The following is a 23,961-nucleotide window of genomic DNA, read 5'->3' on the forward strand; positions in this document are numbered from 1 at the left end:
CCAATCACTTCCTTTTTTCCGTCATTTTCTCTTTGGTCGGCCGCTTGTTCACCTTTTCTCATTTTCACACCAGTCTCTTCATCGCTCTTCACTTTCAGTTGATAGACTTGCTTTGCCTTTTTTTCTTGTAGACTTTTGGCTCTCTTCACACTTTGCGCAATCCACACGTCAATGGCACGAAGTTGTTTTTCAATCTCTTCAGTCTTTTTTCCTTTCTTTACCAACTTCTTCCGTTTTTCCACTAAACAACGCTTCACTTCCTCCTTATTTCCTAAATCCTTCAGGGAAGGATGGAATTCATACTTTTTCACCCATGACTCCACCCATTTACATGCATTGGAGTCAAATCCGCCAATAAACTTTAAATCTGGATGATCCTGGATCTCTCTCCTCAATGATTGACCCATATTGTCAACTCCAAATCACCTCCACACAAGCACTATTCCAGGACCACGTCCCAAGCGAGCATATGATCCCAGGGCCGCGCCCTTATCAGCTTCACTCACCACCACACACACACACACCCCGCTGTTTTATTACTCCCAAGCAGTCCAACACAATATCTTTATACATTCATTCTGGTGCACCTCCATTCATGCTCAAACAATAAAAGCACGTTTTTGCAAATACGGTTTGATTTTTTAAAGACCGGTCCCTTAATTGATCTTTCCCAGACGTTTGATCCCTTTAATTATACCTAAAAACATTTAGTGTATTGAATTACTCCTAATAAGGCCTTGTAATTCCTTAAACGTCTGGATTATTTATTTGCATTGGAAGTGTGTGGACATAATCATAGTAAATATAATATTTATTCACTGATCCACTGGAAGTGTGTGGACATAATCCCAGCAAATACAATATTTATTTACCGATCCCTTAATTTACTCTACCCAGACGTTTGATCCCTTTATTTATACTAAAAACATTTAGTATGTTGAATTACTCCTAATAAGACCTTGTAATTCCTTAAACGTCTGGATCATTTATTTAGTAGCCATGGACTTACATATGGGCCTCTGCCCTTCCTGTTTGTGCACAGTCTCACAACACTTCCTGCTTTAATTTCACTTCCCTGTTTTTAAGTAAGTTGGAAAAAATGTTACGTATTAAATACCAGCAATACCTGTAGTCACCCGATGCAAGCCTGGTTCTTGGGACCCGTTGTCCGGGCGGGCAGCCGGCGCCGGAAGGGGGAGGCCCGTCCCCTTCAATGGGGAGACGCTGTATACAGATTTCGTGGTGTCCTCGGTCCAGCGGCGGTCGTCCGTCCAGATGTGGGTCCCGGGTTTCGGCACCAATTAATGTTGGGTCTAAAATGAATAAACCCAGAGAGGCCTTGCACCGAAGAGAGGAAACGAGGCAAAACTGTAGATTATTAGATTTATTAAGACAGCTGCAGCTGGGAGAGGCCGAGAGGCGCGAGTAGTTAGCTCACGCATGGCTCTAGAAACTCTCTCGTCTCTCCCAGGATTCACACAGTTTATAAATGGTGAACATGTCTGCACCGCACCCTGGGGGCAGTGTCATACTTCATGAAAAGTAAAATTAAGAAGGATAAATGGCATCAAAGGAACCCTGACCTAACTTCTGCTACTGATTGGTGAGTTAATGAGCACCAGTGAAGAATGTTTTGATAACTACAGGCTGCTGAGGAGTCAGGCATACACAATTAAAAATGATCTATGGTCATGACAGAGTCCTTTGTCTCTTTGAGGAGTGCAGATTCAAAGGCTTCATCTCTGCTCAGGCTGCAGATAAGAATGTGTACGTGCACCCAGACATGAAGACTCCAACCTTGGGCAGATAGCTCTTTGAAACAACACGAAGCGTTCCCTTCTTCAGTCAGAAGAAAAACCACTAGGGGGTTGAGCATTATTAGGATTATAAACAGGATGTTCTGAGAAATACACAAATATATTGAACAGTCTGTTAAGCAACTTCACAGTCGCTAAAAATACAATAATTTGTAAAAGATAAAAGTAAAGCTGATTCCATGAAATCAGATGCAACAAACTTTTTTTAAAAATGCAAATTGAAAGGACAGAAAGATTCCATGTATCCCTCATACATACAGACAGCCTCACATTGCTTATTGAAATACATACACAACAAGGCTAAACTGTAGTCCATTCACCAACTATAAAATAATAATAAATGTGTTTGTGGACACAATAAAGTAAATATTAGACAAAGACAACTCAAGAATAGCAGTGTTTTATTCACGAAGAAAATTGTTCAGAATACTGCAACATGGCAAATATCTACGCAATCGCTGCTGGGATTCCCCGGATTTCATCAATAAAATATTTCCACCGATGACAGCAGGGACTGGCCGGCAGCAGCTCCTGAGTCATCAGATGTTAACCAGCTGATTTCTGATGCTGCCAGTTTTATACATGACCACAAACAACTAATCATGCACCGAAAACCCCGTCTGATCATGTGCCTCCTTCTCTCTCCTCTAGGGGGGGGGGGGGGGGGGCTGCTTTATAAAAGACTCCACCATGCTTTGCCTATAAAAATAAAACATAAAATGGGAAAACTCACCTACCTGAAAGCTTAAAAGGACAAGTCCAGTCCCGTTTTATTTTTTACTATTTCATGCCAAGCTGTGACTGCCGCACTTTTTTTTTATTGCTATTATTTTAATGAAAAAACAAAAACAAACACAATTGAAATGGCAAGTTGGAGTACAAACATTACATTTGAATGAAAGTGGATTTTAATGCCTTTGTTTTTGTTGAATATTAACACAGGGTCACAACTTTGAAAGAAAGGTTGCCGAGTCTGTCGTCCAAATGTGACCTAAAATCTCCATCACTTCTACAAGATTTAAGTCAACTCAGGTCAGTTTTTCCCAGATTAAAATCAGTGCTTTGTATTATAAATAATTTCTTATTTATAATACAAAGCACTGATTTTAAGACCCTCAAATCTTAGACTATTGAGTCAACTTATCTAAAAATTGCCTTTTAGTTCAGTAGAATATTTATTTACATCACTCAAAAACAGTGATAAAAAACTGATCATGATATACTAATTTATTTATTTTAGCTCAATACATTTGATCAAGGCTTTTATTAAAGCAACCTTAGAGCAGAATTGCAAAATAAGTGACTTCTCACAGATTGAATTGAATTGTTTCCACCCTAAAGTTAAAGCCACAGCAGGCCTCGCATCTGTTGGATGTACCCTTCAGTCTTTGACTTCCCCTCCCTTGGCTCAGAAGCCTCTGCAGCGTCCGGCTGCTGGCGATGCACGATGTCCTTGGCGATTCGCATGCTGGCCGCCTGTCCACCAGCCAAGTTGACTGCATGAGGTCCAACCTGTGCAGGGAACAAAGACGAGACACATCATCTGTAAAGTTTCTGTTGACGCTGTTGTTCAGGCCTATTTTTCTGCACCAACACCAGAGGACCAACCTGGAGGGCTGAGTACTGCCCCATCAGATAGAGCGGGCACTCCTCCGCCCACCGCAAGCTTTCCGATATGCAAGGCCAACCATCAATCACCTTAAGCAAATAACAAGCCAAAAAGATTTTCTTTGTTCAAGTGCACGCTTGTACTAAAGGTAAACAACAAATATTGACATGCCCAGCCCACCTGAATGGGAAACTCCTTCATCACCCCAGAAAGCAACGGGTCCTGTCTGACGTCCAGTTTGCAACCGGTGGCGAGCCAGATCATATCTCCTGTCCAGCGGTCCCCAGTGCTGAGGGACAGACTCCAGGCCTGTCTCCTGTAGCACCAGCTCGTGTCTCCCACCTGTAAAAAGGTTCAGGTTTCACATACTTCATGTTTCAGGCTTCCATCCTCTGTCATGAGATGATCTCACACAGCTTCATCTTGTTCTACTTCATCTGTCCACTACATCATCGACTGCGTGTCCTGCAGGATGCAAACCTCACAGAATGTCTTCACATCCACCCGCCCAGACAGGATGAACGGTTGGAGGTGGACGTAGGCTTCCGGGGTGACGGCCCCTCCTTTCCTCGCTTGATAAATCATAGCCAGTCGTTTGTGGAGACTCCGTTCGTTGTGGAACTGCCGTAGATAGGCTTGGCCATCCATCTTTATACCGTGCTCGGTGTGGGAGTAGCGACCCGCCAGGCCCTCCACGTCGCCCACGTCAAACTGCTTTAACTGGAGAAGAAATTATGACGACTCATCTCAGTCGCATCTTAAATAATTACTTAGTGTTGGCCTACAGGCAGCGTTACACTTTCACTCGACCTGCAGGTGATTCCTCATGACCCATGTCACGTGGCTGGCACCGTCCTGCAGCGCACCTGCAACCACGTGAGCGCTGGTGAGACCTCCACCTATGACCATTACTCTCTGCCCGGCCTCGCATACTGCACACACGTCAAAAAGAAGAAGTCTACAGAAGCATCAGGACCACAGGTGAAGACAAAGGATGAACGTATTTCACCCACAAGGCTTTGCTGCAATATTGTGATGTTGCATAAACCGCTGAAGAGACCTGACTCACCGTGAGCAGGATTGCTCTCTCGCTGTCTCTGATGAGCAGATGCCAGGTGGTGCATGAGGTTCACCGTGTGTTGCAAACGCCCCTCTGGATAGTTCTCTCCAATGTTTTTCACCCATGAAGGGATATTTGCCATCTGGGCCCGTGTAGGACCCGTTGCCATAACGATTTGAAGGGCTTTCAGGATCATGTCTTCTTGAAGTTTGACTTGAAAATATTTGACGCTTTTTCTTGATCCATCCCGCTTCCTTCCCATCCCCCTCAACATTTCCTGCTCCCTAATCTGATCCGTCTCTTCGTCCATCTCCTCCTGGTGCTCGATCACAGGAGTGATGCTCTCCACTGTTCCCTTCACCAGAAGTTTGTCCAGGTCGTATCTCTCCACCTGTATGTTCAAAGTCACGACTCAACAATTAAGACATTTACATTTCTCAGATATAGGTGCTCATGCCGCTTCAATCATAATGTTGGCATTATTCCCATCAGGACCAAACCATCAACACATCAGATCCAGAATATATTTTGCATGATAGTGCATATTGGACCGCTTTATGACTGTGATTTTTGGCGAGTGAATTGAATGCTTTTTGAAAAAACCTCCATTATAAGTAAATGGGAAAATCAGGATTGCTTTGTATCCAGACAGGTATCCGGATCGCTCTCAAAATTTAATGGGATCTAAGTTGGACCAATACGCATCTTCAGAATAAAAAAATCAAGATCCATTCAGCAGTTTTTTAGTAATCCTGCTAATAATCAGGTAGACAAAGGCCATCAAAAAACAGAACCACCTTGACGGAGATAATGGTTTGAAATATTCAAATGCTGAAACTCTAATTCCATGAAAGCATTTTTTTTTTCATTTTGCAATGTATCCGGTACAAGGTACAAATTCAATGGATTGACTTAAATAATGCATGATTGTATACAGCACAAAAACATGATTTCTATTATAAAAACAATAAACGTCTTTGTTTTTTTGAAAGCATACACTGAATTTTAATCAAGCTGGACTATGGGCATATTGAAAATTGCACTACATCACATCCTTTTTCAACAAGATTCGTCTTGTAATGTTTCACAGAAAGTGTCGACTTTCTTGGAACTGGGGATGTGGTTGATAAATATTTTTCAAAGTTCACAAGACAAAACAAAGATTTGTGCTTTTTTCAATGAATTCATTTTGATTTCAAGAACTATTTAGAAATGATACAAGGACAAGAATATGGTTTTATACAGCTGTAATTATTAGAAATTAAGATGCATATTTACATACAAGACAAGCAAACACTCTTTAAAGACATGCTTTGCCTTTTATTGTCGTGCCATGGTAGTATAATAATATTAGATATAGCATTCCCCACACACAATCACCCAAACCGACTCTGTCCGACCTGATCTTTGAAGAAATCCACACTCAGTTTGGTTCCTGGCAGACTGAGGGATAAACTCTTCTTTAATGTTGTTGTGATGTTGAGCCGTTTCTTTTCCTTCTTGCCGAGCCTCATGTCATTAAAAAATGCATTTTCATCCAGAATGCAAATCCGGTCTGGAAGGCTGTGGAGCTCCTCTGAACGCTCCTGCTTCAGACTAAACTCCAGCAGCGCTCTCTGTCAGGGTCATCACAGACATGTGCAGGTTTCTATCAGCTCCTTGCACATTTCTGCTGCAGGGATAGCTATTGCTCTTCATACCTTATCGTGTGGATCTGTGTGCACCAGCGCGTGTGAGCGCAGATGAGGGATGTTCAGAGCTGTGAACTGACTCTCCCACAGTGCGGTCCACTCGCCATATGAATCTACAACTCTGAGGCTCAGCAATGGGCAGGAGGCCCTCTCTGATGTTGATAGTAGCTCCTCCAACAACGCCCCTGCAGAGAAGAGTCACAAGCAAATGAACAGAAAGGAGGTCAAAGCCTACATTGATTGCAGCACAACTCGAGCGAGCAGGTAATGTTGACAGAGAACCATCCATTGATTTTACATTTATTTTGGCAGTACCGTAAATTGAGGCAAGTCTGCTTACAGACATCCATATCAATGCCTACAGTAATATTAAAGACTGACCAGGAAAAAAAAAAGTATTCCCAAAATATTTGGAAATACATAACCATAAGAATTGGAATAATAATGGACCAAATGAGATGCGAACCTATTTAACATTGAAACTTGTTAATTTAAATAATTTGATAAGAAATCTAATTTGGTACACTCAAAATGAGAACTTGCATGTGAAGGAAGTCAGAATTATTACCTCTGCCAGTAAACGCTTGGCTGGCTCTGTGTCTGTCAGCAGGATTACTCAAAACCTTTACAAGTGTTTATTTCTTTTTTTAATTTTAAACAGGTGGACCCAGAGAACATGATGATGGTTGTCTTGTTCCAGATTTGTTTTAAAGGATTCCTTTCCATTATGAGATGGAAACATTCACAACATTTTTTGCTTCCAATAATGTTCACAACGATTTTAGCACTCCAGCCGCATAAGATCAACCACAGATCACTATGATCTCAAAGTAATATTCCAGATCTGGAGTTTCAGAATTGTAAAATTGATAAGGCTTATGAAAGGTTCACTACTATGTGAGGCAACTAATGGCAAGATAACATTACCAGATTGTACCTGAAACCATGCTGATTCAGGTGCAACATTCAACATATTGTATCTTCAAAGGTTACTAATGTCGAGCCTGAGAATAACTACAGCACATGTGACCTATCTTCTTACATGGAACGACATAACCAGGAAACAGAGCAGCCTTGATGAAGGTTTGCGCTCTCTGTGTTGCTGCTTATGTCGCCCGTGGCCTTCTGCATTTGGTAATTCAAGAATAAATTGCCACAACATCCAAGTCTCCCCAGATTTGGAATTTTCAAGGTGATTTTAAGACACTCGTCAGTTAATTTTATGACTTATCAGCCATCTAACTCCTTCTGTACCAGATGGTGCCCGCCTCTTCTTCTTGCTGTCGTAGCATTTCTTGCTGATTGTTTTCAGTCTTGGCTGGGGCTTTGGAGAGATGGAGCAGGGGCGGGAGAGGAGTTGGTCATGTCCAGGAATCGGGTTTGAAGGAGGGCCCAATAGTAAGCTGGCCAAGGTCAGCGCATGAGGGCCACCTCCTACTATTAACACATCCAATATCACCATCTTTCAGGAAGACAGAGACTGTTTATGAGTTGTTGGTTAGTGGAGAAATCGCCAAAGTCGGACACACACCTCATGCAGAGACTGGTGTTCAGTACCTGGTTTAGATGGTCGACCTCAGTCAGCCGCTGAGATGAGATGGAGGTGGAAACGTGGCTGTTTTCTCAGCTCCGGCGTCCGACAACATACCGTCATAGAACGGACATTTTGCAACAGCGGCATGAGTCTCTCATGTAATTCAAGCCTCTACACATTTAGCTGGAGTTACTGGCCCGGCAGAGAAAGCTGGAAATAGCTTCTGTGTATGTGTGTGTGTGAGGGGGTGCGTGCGCGCGAGTGTTCGCGTGCATGCGTACGTGCATGCGCAAGAGCGAGAGCAAGAGCTTGACCAATGACAGCATCACAACACAACACACTGGATTAGAGCGTTCTAATTTCCTGTCTTTATAATCAAGAACATTTATTTGAAATAATAATGATGTCATAAACACGCACCTTCTCTGCCATGTTCACACACTCTCACCTGCTACTAATACACACTTTAAGGGGGTTTGTGAGCAGACATGAGCAGACATGTCAGAAGGATTGTTCTTCACGTGTAGACAGATGGACGATGAGCACAGAGCGGATGAGAGAATCCAGCTCACCTGGGAGTTCAACACTAACACACAACACCCTGTGAGAATAGCACCAGCAACCCACTGGGAATCATCAACAGCTATGTGGGTGTGGGTCGCGAGGGGCTACTAAAGAGAAAGGTTATTTATATATATATATATATATATTGTCCTTGGGAAAGACACTTCACCCACATTGCCTGTGTGAATGTAGTGAGCGAGTGAATGTTGGTGGTGGTCGGGAGGGTCGACTCAGTCTGCCCCAGGGCAGCTTTGGGTACAACAGGAGTTCACCACCATCAAGTATGGAGTGAATGGATAATGCACAATGTAAAGCATCTTTGAGTGTCCAGAAGAGCGCTATATAAGACCAACGCTTTGTTATTATTATTTATAGTCCTAAGCAGGAGAAGGGAAAACTAGTTTTTTTTTTGGGATGTTATTGTAAGAAAAGCGGCAGGTTCCAAATAAGCATTTGCTTTAATCAACCCCCTTTTGGTTTATTAGCGTTGCAAAGCCTTTGAAATATTTTCCTTTGTCTCTCATTCATCTAGCCTCCTACTTTTTCCTCTAACATCATCATATGACTCATTCGTTTTATCTCCTTATAGTTTCCACAACTCTGTTCTCCTCTCCTCTCCTCCATTCCTCTGGCATCTTCTGCCCCTCTAGGATTGTATTAAACAACCCCGCTAAAAACTCTACAGCCACCTCTCCGAGACACGTCCACACCTCCACATGTATGTCATCCGGGCCAACTGCCTTCCAATTCTTCATCCTCTTCATTGCCTTTCTAACTTCAACCTCACTAATCTTTGTCACTTCCTGATACACAACGGGTGCCTCTACTACCCTTTTGTTCTCCTTCCTCATTCTTTAATTCCTCAAAATAATTGCATCTCATCTCCCTTTACTACGTGTCACACAGGTCATCATATGCCCTCTGTTTGGCCTTTGCCTTGCCTTGCATCTCATCTCCCTTTACTATGTGTTTGCTTATTTTGCACAGCTGTGGAAGGGTGGACTGACTGGAACGAGGCACACCTGTCCCACATCATCATTATATCGACTTCGGTCTAGCCTTTCCCAAAGTTCTGTACCTTGCCGGATTATGAACTCGCGTTTCACCAGCTACTCTGACTTTCTTGCTCCTGTGATTCGCTGTAAATTTCTGGGGGTTTTTTTCTTCTTGTTCTCGTCGTCCGTTAGCCTCCACCACTTTTTCCTCTGCTCAGCCTTAGTCCTCTTCATCTTCTTCACCACAGTTTAAGATAATAAAACTAAAAAGCCTATATCAATCAATCAAATCTTTATTTTTTTAATGGTCCAATTAAAAAACACACATAACATTTACAACATTTACAACGTTTACACAGTAAACACAGTAATCCTATAATAACATTAGGTACCAATGACACCAAATACCTGAGTTAAACTTCACAGCACTTAGGCTTGGCTGAGTCAGTGTTCTGATGATGTTATAGATATAGAATATAGTATATCTTCTATAGTAGCTATAGAAGAGGCTACAGAATAATTTGTTGTATTAAAGATATACAGAACACAATAATACATAGCATACTTTCTATCATTGACACTCATTCATTCATGAACTCTGTCTCTGATTCTTTCCTCACCAGCTGCGTGTTTTTCTTTACTCCTATAAATAAACCAACCAGATTACAGTCATGATTTGTTATCAGTCAATCATATTGTTGCTGTTAAACTGTCACAGAAAAAGTAACATCCTTTCAGTAGTTCAGTATAGGCTCAACTGTCCTGCCTATGTTGGTAGTGTTGCAGAATAAAATGTCGGAAGGAGGAGGAGGCGGGGGGGTCATTGTGTTCACCAATCTGGTGGCATTAGTTACGCTGCTGCTCTTTACCTTTTATTGATTATCACATATTCTTCCATATTTGTTCTGTATGTTCTGTTTTTTCAAGCCACATTGTGCCTCCTTTCTATTTACTAGACGGACTTCCTCATCAGCACCTCTGAAAACAGTTTCCTGTCTATGACCCGTCACTTTTACTTCTCCTTCTGTTCATATAAACCAGAAGCAAAAATCTTTTGAGGGCATTTCAGAATTTGCTCTTTCACTGGTTCCAGCTGTAGTCTTCAGTATAATCGGCTAACAGATGTCCCACACCATGGAGCCAAAGGTGGGTGACCAAAACCGCTTTGTGTGTCATTAACTTTAATTATGAAGGTTTACTGACTCAAATTAAGATGACATTTATTTATTTCCTCATATCAGAATCAGAAGGGAGCTGTATTCATCGTCCACAAAGTCCAAGACGGAACGCACCAGTATGGAGTCGAAAATGTGCTGAAGTACGAAAAAGCAAGTGGACTAAATTCATTTGCCAGGTACACATCAGACACTTTCACTAACAGATGCTAATTATACATTTATTTCAATGAAGTGTGTAGAATATAAATGCAGGCACTTAGAAAATGTAATATTATCATACTATTAGAATAAAAACATTTAATTATGTACCACATTCAAGCAAAAATATCACCTTCCAGTGTAGGTAATATAAAGTGTAAAATTAAACAAATCAACCAATAAAAATGTATATATAAACATGGTTAAAAAACAGGCTGCAATAGACACATAATTAAAATGTTTCGTAAAGTGTAAATATATACTATATATATATAATAACCATCTCGTGGTGGGTCCTGGAACGCAACTACAGTGAGAGGAGACTGTAAACATGTCTGATAGATGAAACAAGATACATGAGCCAAATAGCAACTGAGTTTCCCATATGAATGAAAAAACCTTATAAATTGTGTCTCTTCTATCTTTGAGTGGAGACAAACTGATGGCAATAAATGGCTTGGACCTGCAGAATATCATGCCTGAGGATTTGGCAAAAATGTTAACAATGGGAAGTCCAACACTGGTGAGTTCATGGAAATCACAGCGTCCCAACTGTTTCCAAGGTCCAGTATTATAGTCTTAACAATTTTGTGACCCTGATGTCCCCAAAAACACATCCTAGAGTTTCTTGCGTAAGACACCTCTTGGATCATGAATTGATCACCAAAAGGAAGCCTCTATGCCTCTCCTTTTCAGCCTTCCATCTAGAAATGCAAATTGAATTTGAATGTATAGAAACATGTTTATATTTAACGCTTAGGGACAGAGACTCAATGTCCAGTATAAACCCTAATGCTCTTCTCTTTCCCCACATCTTACCCATCCTTCCGGTCCTCAGACAGTGCACAAGGACAACCGGAAGGAGGAGCACATAGAGCAGTCCCCCCCAGCGGAGGACACGTTAGTTCCTGTCTCAAAGGAGTCCACACTGCTCTGTTTCAGTATGGAAATGATTAGGGAGGGCGACTTGAAAAAGAATGAATATGAGGTGGATGAGGAAGAGAGGCCGATTCTAGAGCAGGAAGTTTGCAAAGAAGATGAGGAGAAAGAGGACATGCCGGATCTCCTCATTGTTTCAATGACAAAAACCAGTATCTCCTTGGTGAGTGGGCGAGGCTGTGATGATGGCCCCTGTGAAGAATGTCGTGGGACAGAATGCAGCTTGAATGATGTTGTCTTGGTGACAGAATCCAGCACGCTGGTGGTTGGTGAGTGAGTTTGGTTTCTTTGTCGTAGCTTTACAACTTCACTTGGCTTAAGGTGGTACAGGTTTAACTATTAGATTGGTCGTTTAGTTTGTGGTTTTCCTCTCCATGCTGAATGCGATTAATGTGCTGCGTAGATGTTAGAGCCACTCTTCAAACTCATGTCCTCCTTTAATTCTATGATCTGCAGGTACTGATGAAGACTTAAGAGGTAGTCATTAGTTCTTGTGAAAAAGTATTTCTCCAAAGGTTTTTTTTAAAACAAATTATGCATATAAAAAAAAAAAAGATATGGACATGCGTTCTGGTTTTTTTTTTTCTTACATAGAGGATGTAGATTATGAAGTACATCCCTTCTACTTGACTGTTTCTTGTTTCACTGTTAGTTTCGAGAGGAAGTGGAAGCCTCAAGCTGGAGAAGTCGTCAGACTATGAAATCAAACAGGTGGCCTCTGATCTCTACCTCAGAGGTATTTGTTCGGAACGGTCCCTTTATGCGTCACCGAATCCAGGTGCGTTATTCAGACACACATTCTCAATGTAAATACCTGCAATATCAGAATGATCGCAGATAATCTTTCTCCTTTCATTCTACATTTTGCTCTCATTTGATTCTTTTGCACAGAAAAGATGACTATATACTTCTACAAATCAACCGGGGATAATTTCAGAGGACTGCCTGTTGTCCTCAACTTAAGCAAGACCAACTGCTTCCTAAGATGCTGCAAACAAGAACAGAGGGTTCTCCTAAAAGTGCAGGTGACACTGACGTACCATATCTTTAATGTTGGTGTGAATTAGTGTAAATCTGATTGAAAATGGTCGGGATTTTAAAATAATAATTTCACTGTGTTGCAATAAATATATGAATACATATATAGGTATTAACATAATATTAATATGGTGAAATTAATACATTCCGAGTAGTGTATGGTAAAGATAACCCGAGTCTGATAAGAACTCAAAATACTTGGCTTTACCCTGATCCGCCTCAAGTCAAATGCAGTAATGGACTCTGGGACTCTACTCAGACCGTTTAGAATTCTGTGGTCCTCGGCTTGTATGTGAGTTTATCAACTAAAAGTGATTGAGTGAATACTTCATGATATTGGATGAATGCAAAAACCAAGCCCGATCACACCATATTGGAGAAAATTACATCTGACCACTTTTCGAGACATAAGCGAGCAAAAACACTGGTGAAAACATAACCTCTATTTTTGCTGGTGTGAGCTAAATGCTAACATGATTGAAGTAACATTGAATGCATTTATTCCCACCACAAACAAAATTGTCATTTTAAAAAAAACTAAATATGTTATGATAGGAAACGGCTGTGTTTCAGTAGTCCTATAATAAATCCACCGATTGATGTGAAAGCTCGACATCCAGCTTTAAAGTGGGTGAATATTCACTTGTGTTTTCAGTCATGCGAGAAGGAGAGGCTAAAACATATCTCAAAGAGCGACGAGAGCACCCTCGCTTTCGTCTTTTACATGAAGTCGGATCGTTCGAAACAGCGGACGTTCGAGTCAGCGGTGAATCCTGGCTGGTTCATCCATATCATCAACACAGACTTCGTGGAGGTGGCACGCTTAGATGGAGGGACGGAGGAGCAATCACTTCTCTTCATCATCCAGAATTGAGGAAGACGCCTCCGACAGAAGTATGTCCAGTTCTCTGTCAAGTCAATTTAACCTTAAAGAAATGAGACTCTGCAGTTGCAGAAGAGTGTAGCTATGTATCATACATCTATGTATAATAAAATATGTGTTCATGTATGTAATCCTAATTTATGGGACAACAATTCTGGTGTTGTTCAAAATGGTCCAAACTGTTTCTTCTGCTGTTATTAAAATTGTGTAAAATAGGGTGAGAGTAAAACAACTGTTAATTGTGACACTTTCTTAGTTCAGCAGGCTACGGTTCCTTCTCAGAAAGACAACATGAAGTTTGATTGATAGAATATTTACATATTAGGTTTGAGCTCTTATATTTCACATGTTCACTGTAAGACTTGGTGTGTGAGTTCAGATCAATGAAAAGGATTTCCTTAAATTATTTGAATTTATTAGCTCAAGTAATTTAAACATAAGTAAAAGGATTTCAGTAGAAATAGGTCAGCTGCTTACTATTGTGTTATCTCGGTTAAAATTATTTACCAGTTCTATAAACTTGAATTTAAAACTATAACACAAACAACCAATCACATTTCAAATGGATCTTCCATCACCCATTCATCAGAAAAAGGGAGGACATAAACAAATCCACAGAGGACTCTATATAAAGCACAAAATCAAATCAAATGATACACTGTTAGGTTTTAATATTCAATATAGAACCAGTAAAATAAAATAAAATACAACACTTATGTGCTTTAGACTTTACTCTTTTAATTAACTTTTACTTTATATATTTACTTATACTGCATTTATATACTTAGGTAGAACTTAAAGTCCTAAAATCAAATTAAGAGCAGGTCAGTGCATGTAATGTTCCAGTATGTATGTATCTTTCAGCTATTTAAATATCAAAAATGCAAAATTGCACTCTGTAAATAAATTCATATTGTAACATTTACAATTAATAACAATGATTTTTTCCCCAAGGGAATTTATAATACAATAGTCTTTAAAGGTAAGACAAAAACCCTTGACAAATCACATACACATACATTAAAATTATGTTCATGTTTGATTGAACATGAACAGTGTGGATCCAGCTTTACTTTTATTTGAATTTTCTTTTTTTACCTTTCCTCTCTGGAACAATGACTCTCCTGTTCATAGGCCTTGAGACACCATCCAGTTGGTCGCCAGTAACAGCGGTGGATTCAGAATCCAGTTTGTTCACCGTCATGGTCCTCAAAGGCTTTGTTAGATTGTCCATCAATGCTTTCATCATAGGGATTCACCAAACCCGTACCTGCAGATTTCCTGAAAACACAAATGAAACATGACAGGTCTCACAATTTTAAACGTCCAACATGTGGAAAGTGGCTTTCTGTCTCAGGACTCACTTTTTGCGGTCTCTGACTCCAGAAACTACGAGATAGATACCCACTAGCAGCACGATTCCCATAACCACCCCGAACAGCACGAGCCACACCTCGACTGGCTGCTGCACAGGAGCGGCCAGTGTTGGTATGATATCCTCGAACTCCAGCGTGCTATCACTCAAATGGAAGGCCGCATTGATTCGACTTCGAGATAACCTGAAATCAATATTAAAACAGTTATTGAGCTGGAAGAAGTCTTTCTGAAAAGCATCCAAACATTAGAAATGATAAATACAGATAGAGTCAGTCTACAGATGTGGCAGCACATCTGTGGCTTGAGTTAAACATGTCTGCCATGTCGGAAGACTAACATGAGAATTAGCACTAATGCTGACAATGTTTTTTGTTTTGTTTTTACAGGCAGTTAATAATTGACTAAAACACTGAACTCATTGAAGTCATCCTTTGTGATGGGGAAATGTTGAGAGATAAAGTTAGAGGAAGTTGCCACAAGGACAATTTATCTGCACTGAAATTCACTGTTCAAACAAAATGAATGTAACACTTAATCACACCAAGTCAGATGAACTTCAGGAAGAGTTAAGAGTTACCAGACTAAGAACTAAGATAGCATCTGGCCGTTACTTATTTTCATTTGTACTGACAATTATTTGGCAGTTCACACATTTAGAAGATCTGCAACAGGCCAGCATGTCCCCAAATAAGGTTGGCCATGAGCTGTGGTCATTGCTCATGGGACAGTTTTCACAAGTTCTTTACAATTTTAGGCAAAAATGGTTTCATGAATTGCCACATCTCACACCATTTCAGATCAAGCAACACATTCTGATGTATGTCAGGGTGTGCGCTTACAATGTTATCGATTTAGTAGCACATCGGTAAAGGATTAGGAGTGGTAATGAGCTTTCTGGGTAGGAAGTCTGCGGTTAAAGCGCCAGGGTAAAGCATGTATGTCGACTTCCATTATTCAAAACGCTCGTATTCTGAATGACTCCAGAGACTCACTCTATGGCAGCCTTTACATCATCCTTTGGAACATATTTAGAGGGAGTTGTTGGGTCAGTGACCAAAATGTTGAAGGAGATTCTAGGAGTCACATTACTAATGATGACGTTCTCTGCTCTATAAGTGCAAACAAAGACAGCATTCAAGTAAATGTTAAGACGTAGATAGCCAGAAGATAGCAAAGCTTAAAGCGTCTTCACATCTTTGTGAGGCAGACGATACTGACTTGAAAAGGAGGGTCTTGTTCGTTTGGCTGTAGTATTGTCTCAAAGCGTATGCAATGTTGGCCTGGAACAGGTACATCTCGTTGTCGTTCCAGGGATACTGACACATATTTTGATGGATTATTATGGGAAATGGCAGATGATAGAACACTTCAAATGTGCAACATTGATTTAATATTGGAAACCTTGCATCAGTAATAGCCATAATGATGGATAGTACTCACAGCGTTCTCACCCATGGCTGCACGTAAACTTATCCTCACTCCAATGGCATTACCTGAATCTGTAAAAAATATAAAAAATCACAAATCACAAATTTCATTTATTTATTTACCAGTATACCTTTCTGTTACATACACTTCTCAGGTAGCACATCAAATATTAGGCTGATCTGGAACAACTGGTATTTGTTTATGGATAGCATCTGTTATTGTGGCCAAATACACAAAAAACAGCATAGACATCAATAAATATTTGTGGGGCCACTACAGTAAATGTATAAATTAGAATATTTGTCTTGTTTTCTCTTTTGGAAATTTACTTCCTGCTAAATTGAAGTGGCTTTACGTTGACTGTACTTTCTATGAAGACACCAGTGACTTCATTCAGCACTTGTTCTACTTCCTCAAGCCTCCTTCAGGGACTTTTTGACTTTGTAATTAAATGTCACACTATGGCAAAAAGCACTAGGGCAGCTTTTTTTTTTTTTACATCCATCAGAAAGTGTTCAACATGAAGGCAAATAAGCATATTAATGCACTGAATTACAAAGCATTAAAACAATTACTTTCATGGTAAGTACATACTTTAGTGCCTGTATGTCTCATACTCACATGGATTTATGTCTGTCCTCCACTCTACAATCCTGTTGTGTTTCCTGTTGTCTGCAATCAGCCACTCGTGGAGTTTATTAAAGTAGTCTAACAGGGGGCGGGCGTCCATCTTAACATCACCAGATATATTTTGTAAAGCCCTGGTCCAGGACTGGGACCTTCCCATCGCTAGCATATTCCTGATAGAGAAAAAAGATGATGATGTATTACTGTATCAGTTCTACATGAATACTGCAGTAAGCCATCCTTACCTCAGCTTGGTACCTGCTGCTGTAGAATTAGTAATGTCACAGGTAAACAAGTCACCCTTATGGCCGGCTTCATCACAGAGCACCTTCTGGAACTGGAACTGGTAGATGGTTCTAGTGAAGTACCTGCATTAAGAGACAAGACAAGAACAAACACACCAGATTTAGTTTTTATAGCTGAATTGTGTTCAACCCAACTCTTGTTTTTCTATCATTAATCATTATTTTGAATCTCTGACAATTTCCATACTCTGACCCTCCATCAGGAAGAGGGATTCTTGTTTGCAGCCAACATGAACAAATCTAAAATATATTTGAAGCATGTCTTTTCATCTGCTGTATGTCAGTCAGAAGACATGGCTTTCAGTATCACGTGTTGTTCATGCTCTGCCCTCCAGCTTTGGTTGGTTGGGCAAAGTATTTGGTGATGTATGTGGATGTCATGAATAAGTAGAATTAAACTTCTTGCTGTGAGGCAACAGCGCTACCTACAGCGCTATATTGACCATAAACTAAAATATATTGGACTGACTAAATCATATGTTAAGAGCAGATCAAGTTTCTATTTTACTCGAGTTAAAAAGCTTTGCTTTAATGTTAAAGTGCAGTTGTACAGTGGGGGGGGGGGGGGCTTACCTGATGAAAGAATAGTCCCCAGAAACATGGAACAGAGCAGGTGGGTCACAGTATGTCTCATCTCTTGGCACTGGTTCCACCACCCCGACCAGCTCCCTCCTGTTATGACAACAGTCAGCACTAGTGGACGCTGTCACGCATCATGCAAAGTCTGCAAGTCTGCATGTGATGACTGTGATACGAGGTTTTTGCGCAAGTTGTATGTGAATTACTAAATGCTACAAAAACAAATACGTGGATGAGTAACATATTCTACATCAATGTCTCAGGGCTTACTTCATCTCCCACCAGCTCTCCATCCATTTATCCTTGGTAATGTTCCCTGCAAACACCTGCCACCTCCATTTCTCCAGCATGTAGGTGAAGGGCAGTGTTGCTACAATGGTGAGTGCTTGTTTCAGAAGGAAGTTGATCTCTGTATCTGCAAGACAATTATTTTATTTTTTTAATTAATGAATATACATATATACACATATAAACACACAATACACAAAGTTATATTTTTTTGGACACCTTTGGTCTAGGCTTAACCAGGTCATCCATACCATTATCAGAAGTGAAGTTAGCAGGCAGGAGGTTCAGGTTCTTCAGATGTTCAGGAGTTGCAGCAGAGAGGGACATGATTTCTCCCACGGCCTCATGAAAGCCCTCATTGGCTCCGTCTCTCAGGAGGTAGGGCAGGTTACGGTAAGCCATTTGGTACTGGGTGTGTCCCATCTCATGGTGCACTGTGAGGAAGTCATCCATGTTGATCTTGGTGCACATTTTGATTCTGAGGACATTGAGGGAGAAGAGTTGCTGTCAGCAGTTTTATTGTGTGACAAAAAACACATCGCATAATCTTAAACACCAATAAAAGTGCAATTATATCTTTATAACAAGCCAATGATTGGTTACAACTGAGGAAACAGGTCAAATAGTATCGTATCAAACAAGATACTTTATCCAGTCATGCGAGAATCGCTGATATTTTGTAAGGACAGTGTTCAGAAGTCAAACTTTTAAACACTCAAAACAGTCAATTTTAGATCAAATGGATTAATATTTGACTTTGATTATCTTTATCAGCAGGAAATAATGTATCTATGATTAATCTTAATGTTCCAACAAGACATATTTATGACATGCCATAATGTTGTATACTGATCAACAGATCTGTTACTTGTCTCAGGACAGTACAAAAGTCCATATGCAAAATCATCATGAAATAATGGCAAGACTTTTATGTCCAAAAAGTCCTACAATATATAATTTTTTTAAACTTTAAGAGATACAATATAGTACATATTTGTAATCAAAAATATGCATGTTTGGAACATTGGGTAAGGTTGGCCCACGCAGTCTAAATTTAAATCTGTAATGACAATAATAGTGCTTCTTCCTCAGTGAGTCACATTAACCCATACAAAGTTTTCTTTCTTCAAATTGTCTTATGGCATGAGAGTTTAATTACTATATTTATAATATTTACATTACATTAAAATATGTATAATATGCAAATATGTGTATTTATCCCACCTGAAGTCCTCTCTGTTGCCCATGTCCCAGGCTGTGGGGTGACAGACCACCTTTGTTCCGTCCTTAGGCTTCAGAATCATGGAGTTATTCCAGAAATTTGGCAACATCTCATATAGACCCACAGACACGAAAAACTTCTCCGCTTCCTTGAACATTCGCTCCTCATCCCAACCCTGAAATACAAGTTGGCATTTAAGATGGTATGAGTGTGTAATATACTAGTGGAAAAAATAATTCCACTTGGGATTAATAAAGTACACACACACACACACACACATATAATATAATAAATTATAATGTACCATCTCCACCATAGTTTCGCTGACATCGATATATTTATTAGGGTAGGGGGCTGTCAGAGGATATAGATAGGTCCAGAATCTTCCCCACATGTCACCTGACAGAGATTAAAAATAAATAAAAAAGGTCATCAGTACCTTAAGCAGACACTGGGATATTGTCTGTGTAGCAGCGCTTCATCGTCAGATGTACTTGGGTGTGTGTGTGTCTTTGCGTTCATGCATGTGTGTGTCCATGTGTATTTGTATTTCTATGTCATATGTTATATTTGTAATATGTGTATTATAACAACAGAACTAATAACATTTTATTTACCGTACGAGTTGTATTTATTAGTGTTGCTGATAGTGATACAATGTGACCAGCAGATGGAGGCATACTCATGTTCACAGACAAGGAATTCTTTGGCATAAATCTGGAGGTACTGAGTACTGGTAATTGATTACCAATCAAGTATTCTCATTTATAAATATTAGTACCTGTTTTGAGGGTTCATACTTAATGATTTCTTTTACATCCTTTCTTTTTTAATTATATCAGCAGTAATTTCTGCTTTTTTCATGCACTTGTTCTTTTGGTAACTTATAGACCTTTAAGTTTTATATTTATCTTATTATGTGTCTGAAAATAGGAGAGTGCAGCAAGTCTTTGCTGTACAATGCAACTGTGTCTCTGTGCAAGATAATACGTCTTTGAATCTTGAATCTCTAAAAAATATGGAAGTCAATGATGAGGTGTTCACTCACATGAGTCAAAAGACACCAGAGCAGAAAATGAATTGTGTGGAATGTTGAATGAGGGTGATGATTCTACTTCGATTCCTCAATTGATTATCAGTTCTGATCAAAAACTTACCCAGAAGGTGGGCTGGTATAGGGCCCTCTGGATCAATGTGTCCTGGGTAGACCTCTATGAGCCTGGATCTGACATAGGCATGCAGCTCTCTGTATAAAGGCAGGATCTATGAACAGAGCAGAAATGAATGGTGTTAATAAGTATGGTAACTAATGAGATATAAAGACACATGAGGGTCAAACAATTATTGGGCGTACTTCATAATAAATAGACTGGACATCCTCCATCAACCTATCTCGGGTGTACTTGTACTCTGGGTCTTCTTCTATGGTTTCATAGTTAAACCTCCAGTAATCACCATAGTCTTCAAAACCTGTAAGCATGTGTCAGAAACGGATGGAGTTATCTTCATCCATCAGCGAACACCCAGTTTCCTTACAGAATCAACATGAGTGTTAAAACTCATCAGCCTGGCTGTAGTTTTGTCTCTTTGGCATTCACACATTAAGCATATTAGACATCTTCAATAGTCTACATCAAATATCCAGTTCTCTTTTTCACCATTGAGTTTGGCAGCTTCATTCTTCAGGTCCACATAGTCTTCATACAGAGGTCTCATCCTCTTTCCCACCTCTCTCCTCCAGCCCTCCCACACATGCAGCCGCTCAGAGTAATTTCTGCTGTGAGCCATTACATGTTCGAGACCTGAAAAGAGAAGGTCATTATCAAATGGATGGAAAAGTGAAATTCTGCCTCAAAACATATATGATAGAGCAGCAGTAGCTATATTTGCTCAACTGCGTATGTATTATCTCACAATATATTTGTATTTACTGGTAACCGTTATGGTTGGACATGCCACCTTTGCCATTTTTTGCCCTAATTGGTTATCCCTGTTTCTTCCTGGCAGCATGCACAGCTGAGGGCAGTTTGGCTCCTCTCCACCACAAGACAGCTGACACTCATCTCAGCTGAATTTAACCAGCGCTCTATGAACAGCCTCTGTCAGCGCACGCTTTTGTCCTCGCCTGGGAAACTTTGCTGTTCTCTCCTCCTGTGTTCTGGGGGTGACCATTTGCCCTCTTCTGTTCAAGCTCTCAAGCCCTTTCGTTTAAGCGTTTGCTGCTTTAGGAAGTTTTAACCCTGAGTGCTTCTGTTGGACTTCATATCTTATACCTCTTTTTTTTTGTTGGCTGTGTATTTTTGCTTCTGTGCGTTTCGTTTGGAATGCCATCCGGTTAAGTTACTGTTTTTCCTGCACGTTTCGAAGTGTTTTTGGTTTTGGTACAAATTTTGAATAATAAAGACTGTATTATGTGATTTTTAGTCTCTTCGTCTTGGGATCTAGCAGCTACACAACCATCACATTAACAGCATTTCAGAGGGAACTATTCTACTTCTTACTCACCTATCACAGAGATGTAAGTGACTAACTATGCAACTAAGTTAAACTTTTTAAAAATAACTTACACAAATATATAAAGATATTACATTTTAGCTCTGCTTAGATAACATTCTGTAACTTCTTATGCATTAATATGCCTTATATTATACTGTTTATATGTACTGGGTAAGTAAAACATTATGAAGGAAACCAAACCGAATACGAGAAAAGCACTCTGAGAGCACAGACCTCCACCGAGCAGCTCATTCCCCTCATAATTAGATTTACACCGTCCACATGGTGATCTGGATCACCATCAAAATGTTTGAAATTGTTCTTGGTATCTTTATACACCAACCATGAAAAGTAAAAGTGAATCGTTGTTGCTGTGTATTTTTAACTGATTTTTGAATCAGTAAAATGTAATATTATTTTCTGACCTTTGAAGCTCCATTGACTGCAATGTTAAAAAAAAAACGTTTTCAGTGATTCATAGTCCAGGATCTCTTCTGGATCATCACGAAAATTTAATCAACTTTTCCTGGTAAGATCCCAACATTTCCCAAAAACGTCATCAAGTTATCTTGCTAACAGACAAACAAACAGATAGACAGACAGACAAATCAAATAAAAAAAATGACATATTTTTTATATTTAAGTTACGATTTCAAACTAGCACTCTCCCACAGCTAAATGAGAGTGGTGTGGAAACATATCAGTTAACAAAACGCAGACCATAAAAAGTAAGCACAGTAAATGTTTAAAAAATATGTCCTGTACCTAATATTACGACAGAATACGAAATTATTAGATTATAATTCTGATGCAACAATGTGCAAGAATCATTTTACTGCTGTCGCTGGTCAAGGTGCCGCTGACTACTTAATCGCTTCATGTGGAGATGGGTACTGAATCATCAAGTGTAAAAAAGAAAAGGAAAAGGAAACCAAAGTGGTGCCACAGAAATCTATTTTTCTTTTTCAATTTGCATTTTGTTTGCTTACTCGCATTTTTGTTTAAATCATTTTCTTTCTTTTTTTATTGCTTTTTTTGCTGTTTTGTGAAGGGAAAATTCAGTCAGTTTATTTGATGTACCCGGAGAAAGCCCACACGAACACAGGGATAACATTCAAACTCCACACAGCGCTACACACTACGCCACCATGCCGACCTATTTCAAATGTATACATTTAATAAAACTACTGAAAGTTTGCGTATTTAAAGCACTTTTTTTTATTGAATTTAATAACTGAATGTGTGCATTCCAGTTCAGGAAGTGTATTTAAAAGAGTATTTTTTTCCTTTTTTCAGTGACTGTGTTAATCATAAACATCTTTATCTGACCATTGCACCATTACTGCTCCTCTTTTAATAGAGTGTTGGCCTACCTGGCTCCAAAGTCTGGCAGTTAAGGGGCTCGTCGATGAGACACACTGTGGCTGTGCTGTAGATTGTACTCATATCACTCGTGATCTTACTCAACTGCAAGTAGAGAAAAAGCAGAAAGTTGCAAAGCTTGGGTTCATGGGAGACAATTAAAATGAACATTACTATAGCAGAAGATGAATCTTATATATTAACGTTTTTTTTGTTTTTGTTTTCTTTCCAATATTAGAATTTGATATTTGAAGACAATTTAAAACAGAAATCAAAAAGAGAAAAAACTTTAATATGGCCTCACGTGTGCAAATTTTTCCGGGGACAGGACACTAGCACCTTTGTCTTGTAAGGTAATGAGCTGTAATTTAATTTCTGCATCTGTAATGTTGTCGAGAGGGAATTTCTGGGCGTCGTCCGACTTTTGAGCATAGAAATCAGACCAAATGTTCCCTTCCTCTGCCTGGATAGAATGAAAACACACATGTCAAACAATGTAAATGAGTTACTTGTGTTTATGTGAGCACCAGCCAGTCTAAGAAGACTACATGATCTGCATTTTAAAGGTTTCTGAAGGCTTACCAGTTTGTCTGAGTTCTCCTTTGTGATGTTGGTGTTGTATTCCCATGATGCCAGCGAGTACCTGTAGATTTGTGGCGTGACCTCCTCGTCAAACCTTTTCAGGAACACTTTTGCCTCCCTCTCCACATCCGTCTCAGCACAAACAATGCAGGACACAGCTAGCAGCATTACAAGAATCCGACCAGACAT

The 23,961-nt window shown here is 39.8% G+C and overlaps 3 protein-coding genes across 5 annotated transcripts; 1 reads left to right on the top strand and 2 right to left on the bottom strand.

Moving 5' to 3' along the window:
- Positions 1-2,207: 2,207 nt before the first annotated feature.
- Positions 2,208-7,943, bottom strand: LOC137915717 (uncharacterized). 3 transcript variants are annotated; one of them, XM_068758835.1, is made up of 11 exons: positions 7,735-7,943; positions 7,432-7,657; positions 6,187-6,362; positions 5,887-6,102; positions 4,810-4,877; positions 4,475-4,722; positions 4,237-4,358; positions 3,907-4,146; positions 3,607-3,768; positions 3,426-3,515; positions 2,208-3,329 (listed from the first exon to the last, which is right to left on the bottom strand). In XM_068758835.1, the coding sequence occupies exons 2-11, from the start codon at positions 7,637-7,639 to the stop codon at positions 3,159-3,161; spliced, it is 1,701 nt and encodes a 566-aa protein (XP_068614936.1). In that variant the 5' UTR covers positions 7,640-7,657; positions 7,735-7,943; the 3' UTR covers positions 2,208-3,158. The 3 variants fall into 3 exon arrangements, with proteins under 3 accessions (XP_068614936.1, XP_068614935.1, XP_068614934.1); XM_068758834.1 differs by having other exon boundaries at positions 4,496-4,877; positions 7,432-7,639; XM_068758833.1 differs by having other exon boundaries at positions 4,496-4,877.
- A 2,461-nt stretch (positions 7,944-10,404) lies between these two features.
- Positions 10,405-13,690, top strand: LOC137915722 (uncharacterized). The gene is made up of 7 exons (XM_068758840.1): positions 10,405-10,416; positions 10,512-10,624; positions 11,076-11,169; positions 11,485-11,854; positions 12,238-12,363; positions 12,477-12,610; positions 13,279-13,690. The coding sequence occupies exons 1-7, from the start codon at positions 10,405-10,407 to the stop codon at positions 13,495-13,497; spliced, it is 1,068 nt and encodes a 355-aa protein (XP_068614941.1). The 3' UTR covers positions 13,498-13,690.
- Positions 13,691-14,064: 374 nt separating this feature from the next.
- Positions 14,065-23,961, bottom strand: LOC137915716 (angiotensin-converting enzyme 2-like). Its single transcript, XM_068758832.1, has 18 exons — positions 23,773-23,961; positions 23,495-23,653; positions 23,202-23,295; positions 20,991-21,134; positions 20,687-20,802; positions 20,490-20,595; positions 19,637-19,731; positions 19,335-19,507; positions 18,362-18,588; positions 18,093-18,237; positions 17,817-17,915; positions 17,184-17,306; positions 16,933-17,111; positions 16,324-16,382; positions 16,102-16,199; positions 15,876-15,992; positions 14,871-15,065; positions 14,065-14,787 (listed from the first exon to the last, which is right to left on the bottom strand). The coding sequence occupies exons 1-18, from the start codon at positions 23,959-23,961 to the stop codon at positions 14,685-14,687; spliced, it is 2,421 nt and encodes an 806-aa protein (XP_068614933.1). The 3' UTR covers positions 14,065-14,684.

This window comes from Brachionichthys hirsutus, unplaced genomic scaffold (genome assembly GCF_040956055.1).
Source record: "Brachionichthys hirsutus isolate HB-005 unplaced genomic scaffold, CSIRO-AGI_Bhir_v1 contig_206, whole genome shotgun sequence".
NCBI classification, from domain to species: Eukaryota; Metazoa; Chordata; class Actinopteri; order Lophiiformes; family Brachionichthyidae; genus Brachionichthys; species Brachionichthys hirsutus.

What these genes read in the sequence shown, in the direction of transcription:
- LOC137915716 (XM_068758832.1), bottom strand. Translation starts at nt 23,961, where the DNA reads ATGTCTGGTCGGATTCTTGTAATGCTGCTAGCTGTGTCCTGCATTGTT. An exon ending in TATACCAGCCCACCTTCTGG is followed by an intron (nt 19,732 to 20,489) that starts GTAAGTTTTTGA and finishes AATCTCTGTCAG; the next exon opens with GTGACATGTGGGGAAGATTC. An exon ending in GAGGACAGACATAAATCCAT is followed by an intron (nt 16,383 to 16,932) that starts GTGAGTATGAGA and finishes TATTTTTTACAG; the next exon opens with ATTCAGGTAATGCCATTGGA.
- LOC137915717 (XM_068758834.1), bottom strand. Translation starts at nt 7,639, where the DNA reads ATGGTGATATTGGATGTGTTAATAGTAGGAGGTGGCCCTCATGCGCTG. An exon ending in GAAGAGGCGGGCACCATCTG is followed by an intron (nt 6,363 to 7,431) that starts GTACAGAAGGAG and finishes TCTTCTCTGCAG; the next exon opens with GGGCGTTGTTGGAGGAGCTA. An exon ending in ATGTGAAGACATTCTGTGAG is followed by an intron (nt 3,769 to 3,906) that starts GTTTGCATCCTG and finishes ACCTTTTTACAG; the next exon opens with GTGGGAGACACGAGCTGGTG.
- LOC137915722 (XM_068758840.1), top strand. An exon ending in GGACTAAATTCATTTGCCAG is followed by an intron (nt 10,625 to 11,075) that starts GTACACATCAGA and finishes TCTATCTTTGAG; the next exon opens with TGGAGACAAACTGATGGCAA. An exon ending in ATCCAGCACGCTGGTGGTTG is followed by an intron (nt 11,855 to 12,237) that starts GTGAGTGAGTTT and finishes TTTCACTGTTAG; the next exon opens with TTTCGAGAGGAAGTGGAAGC.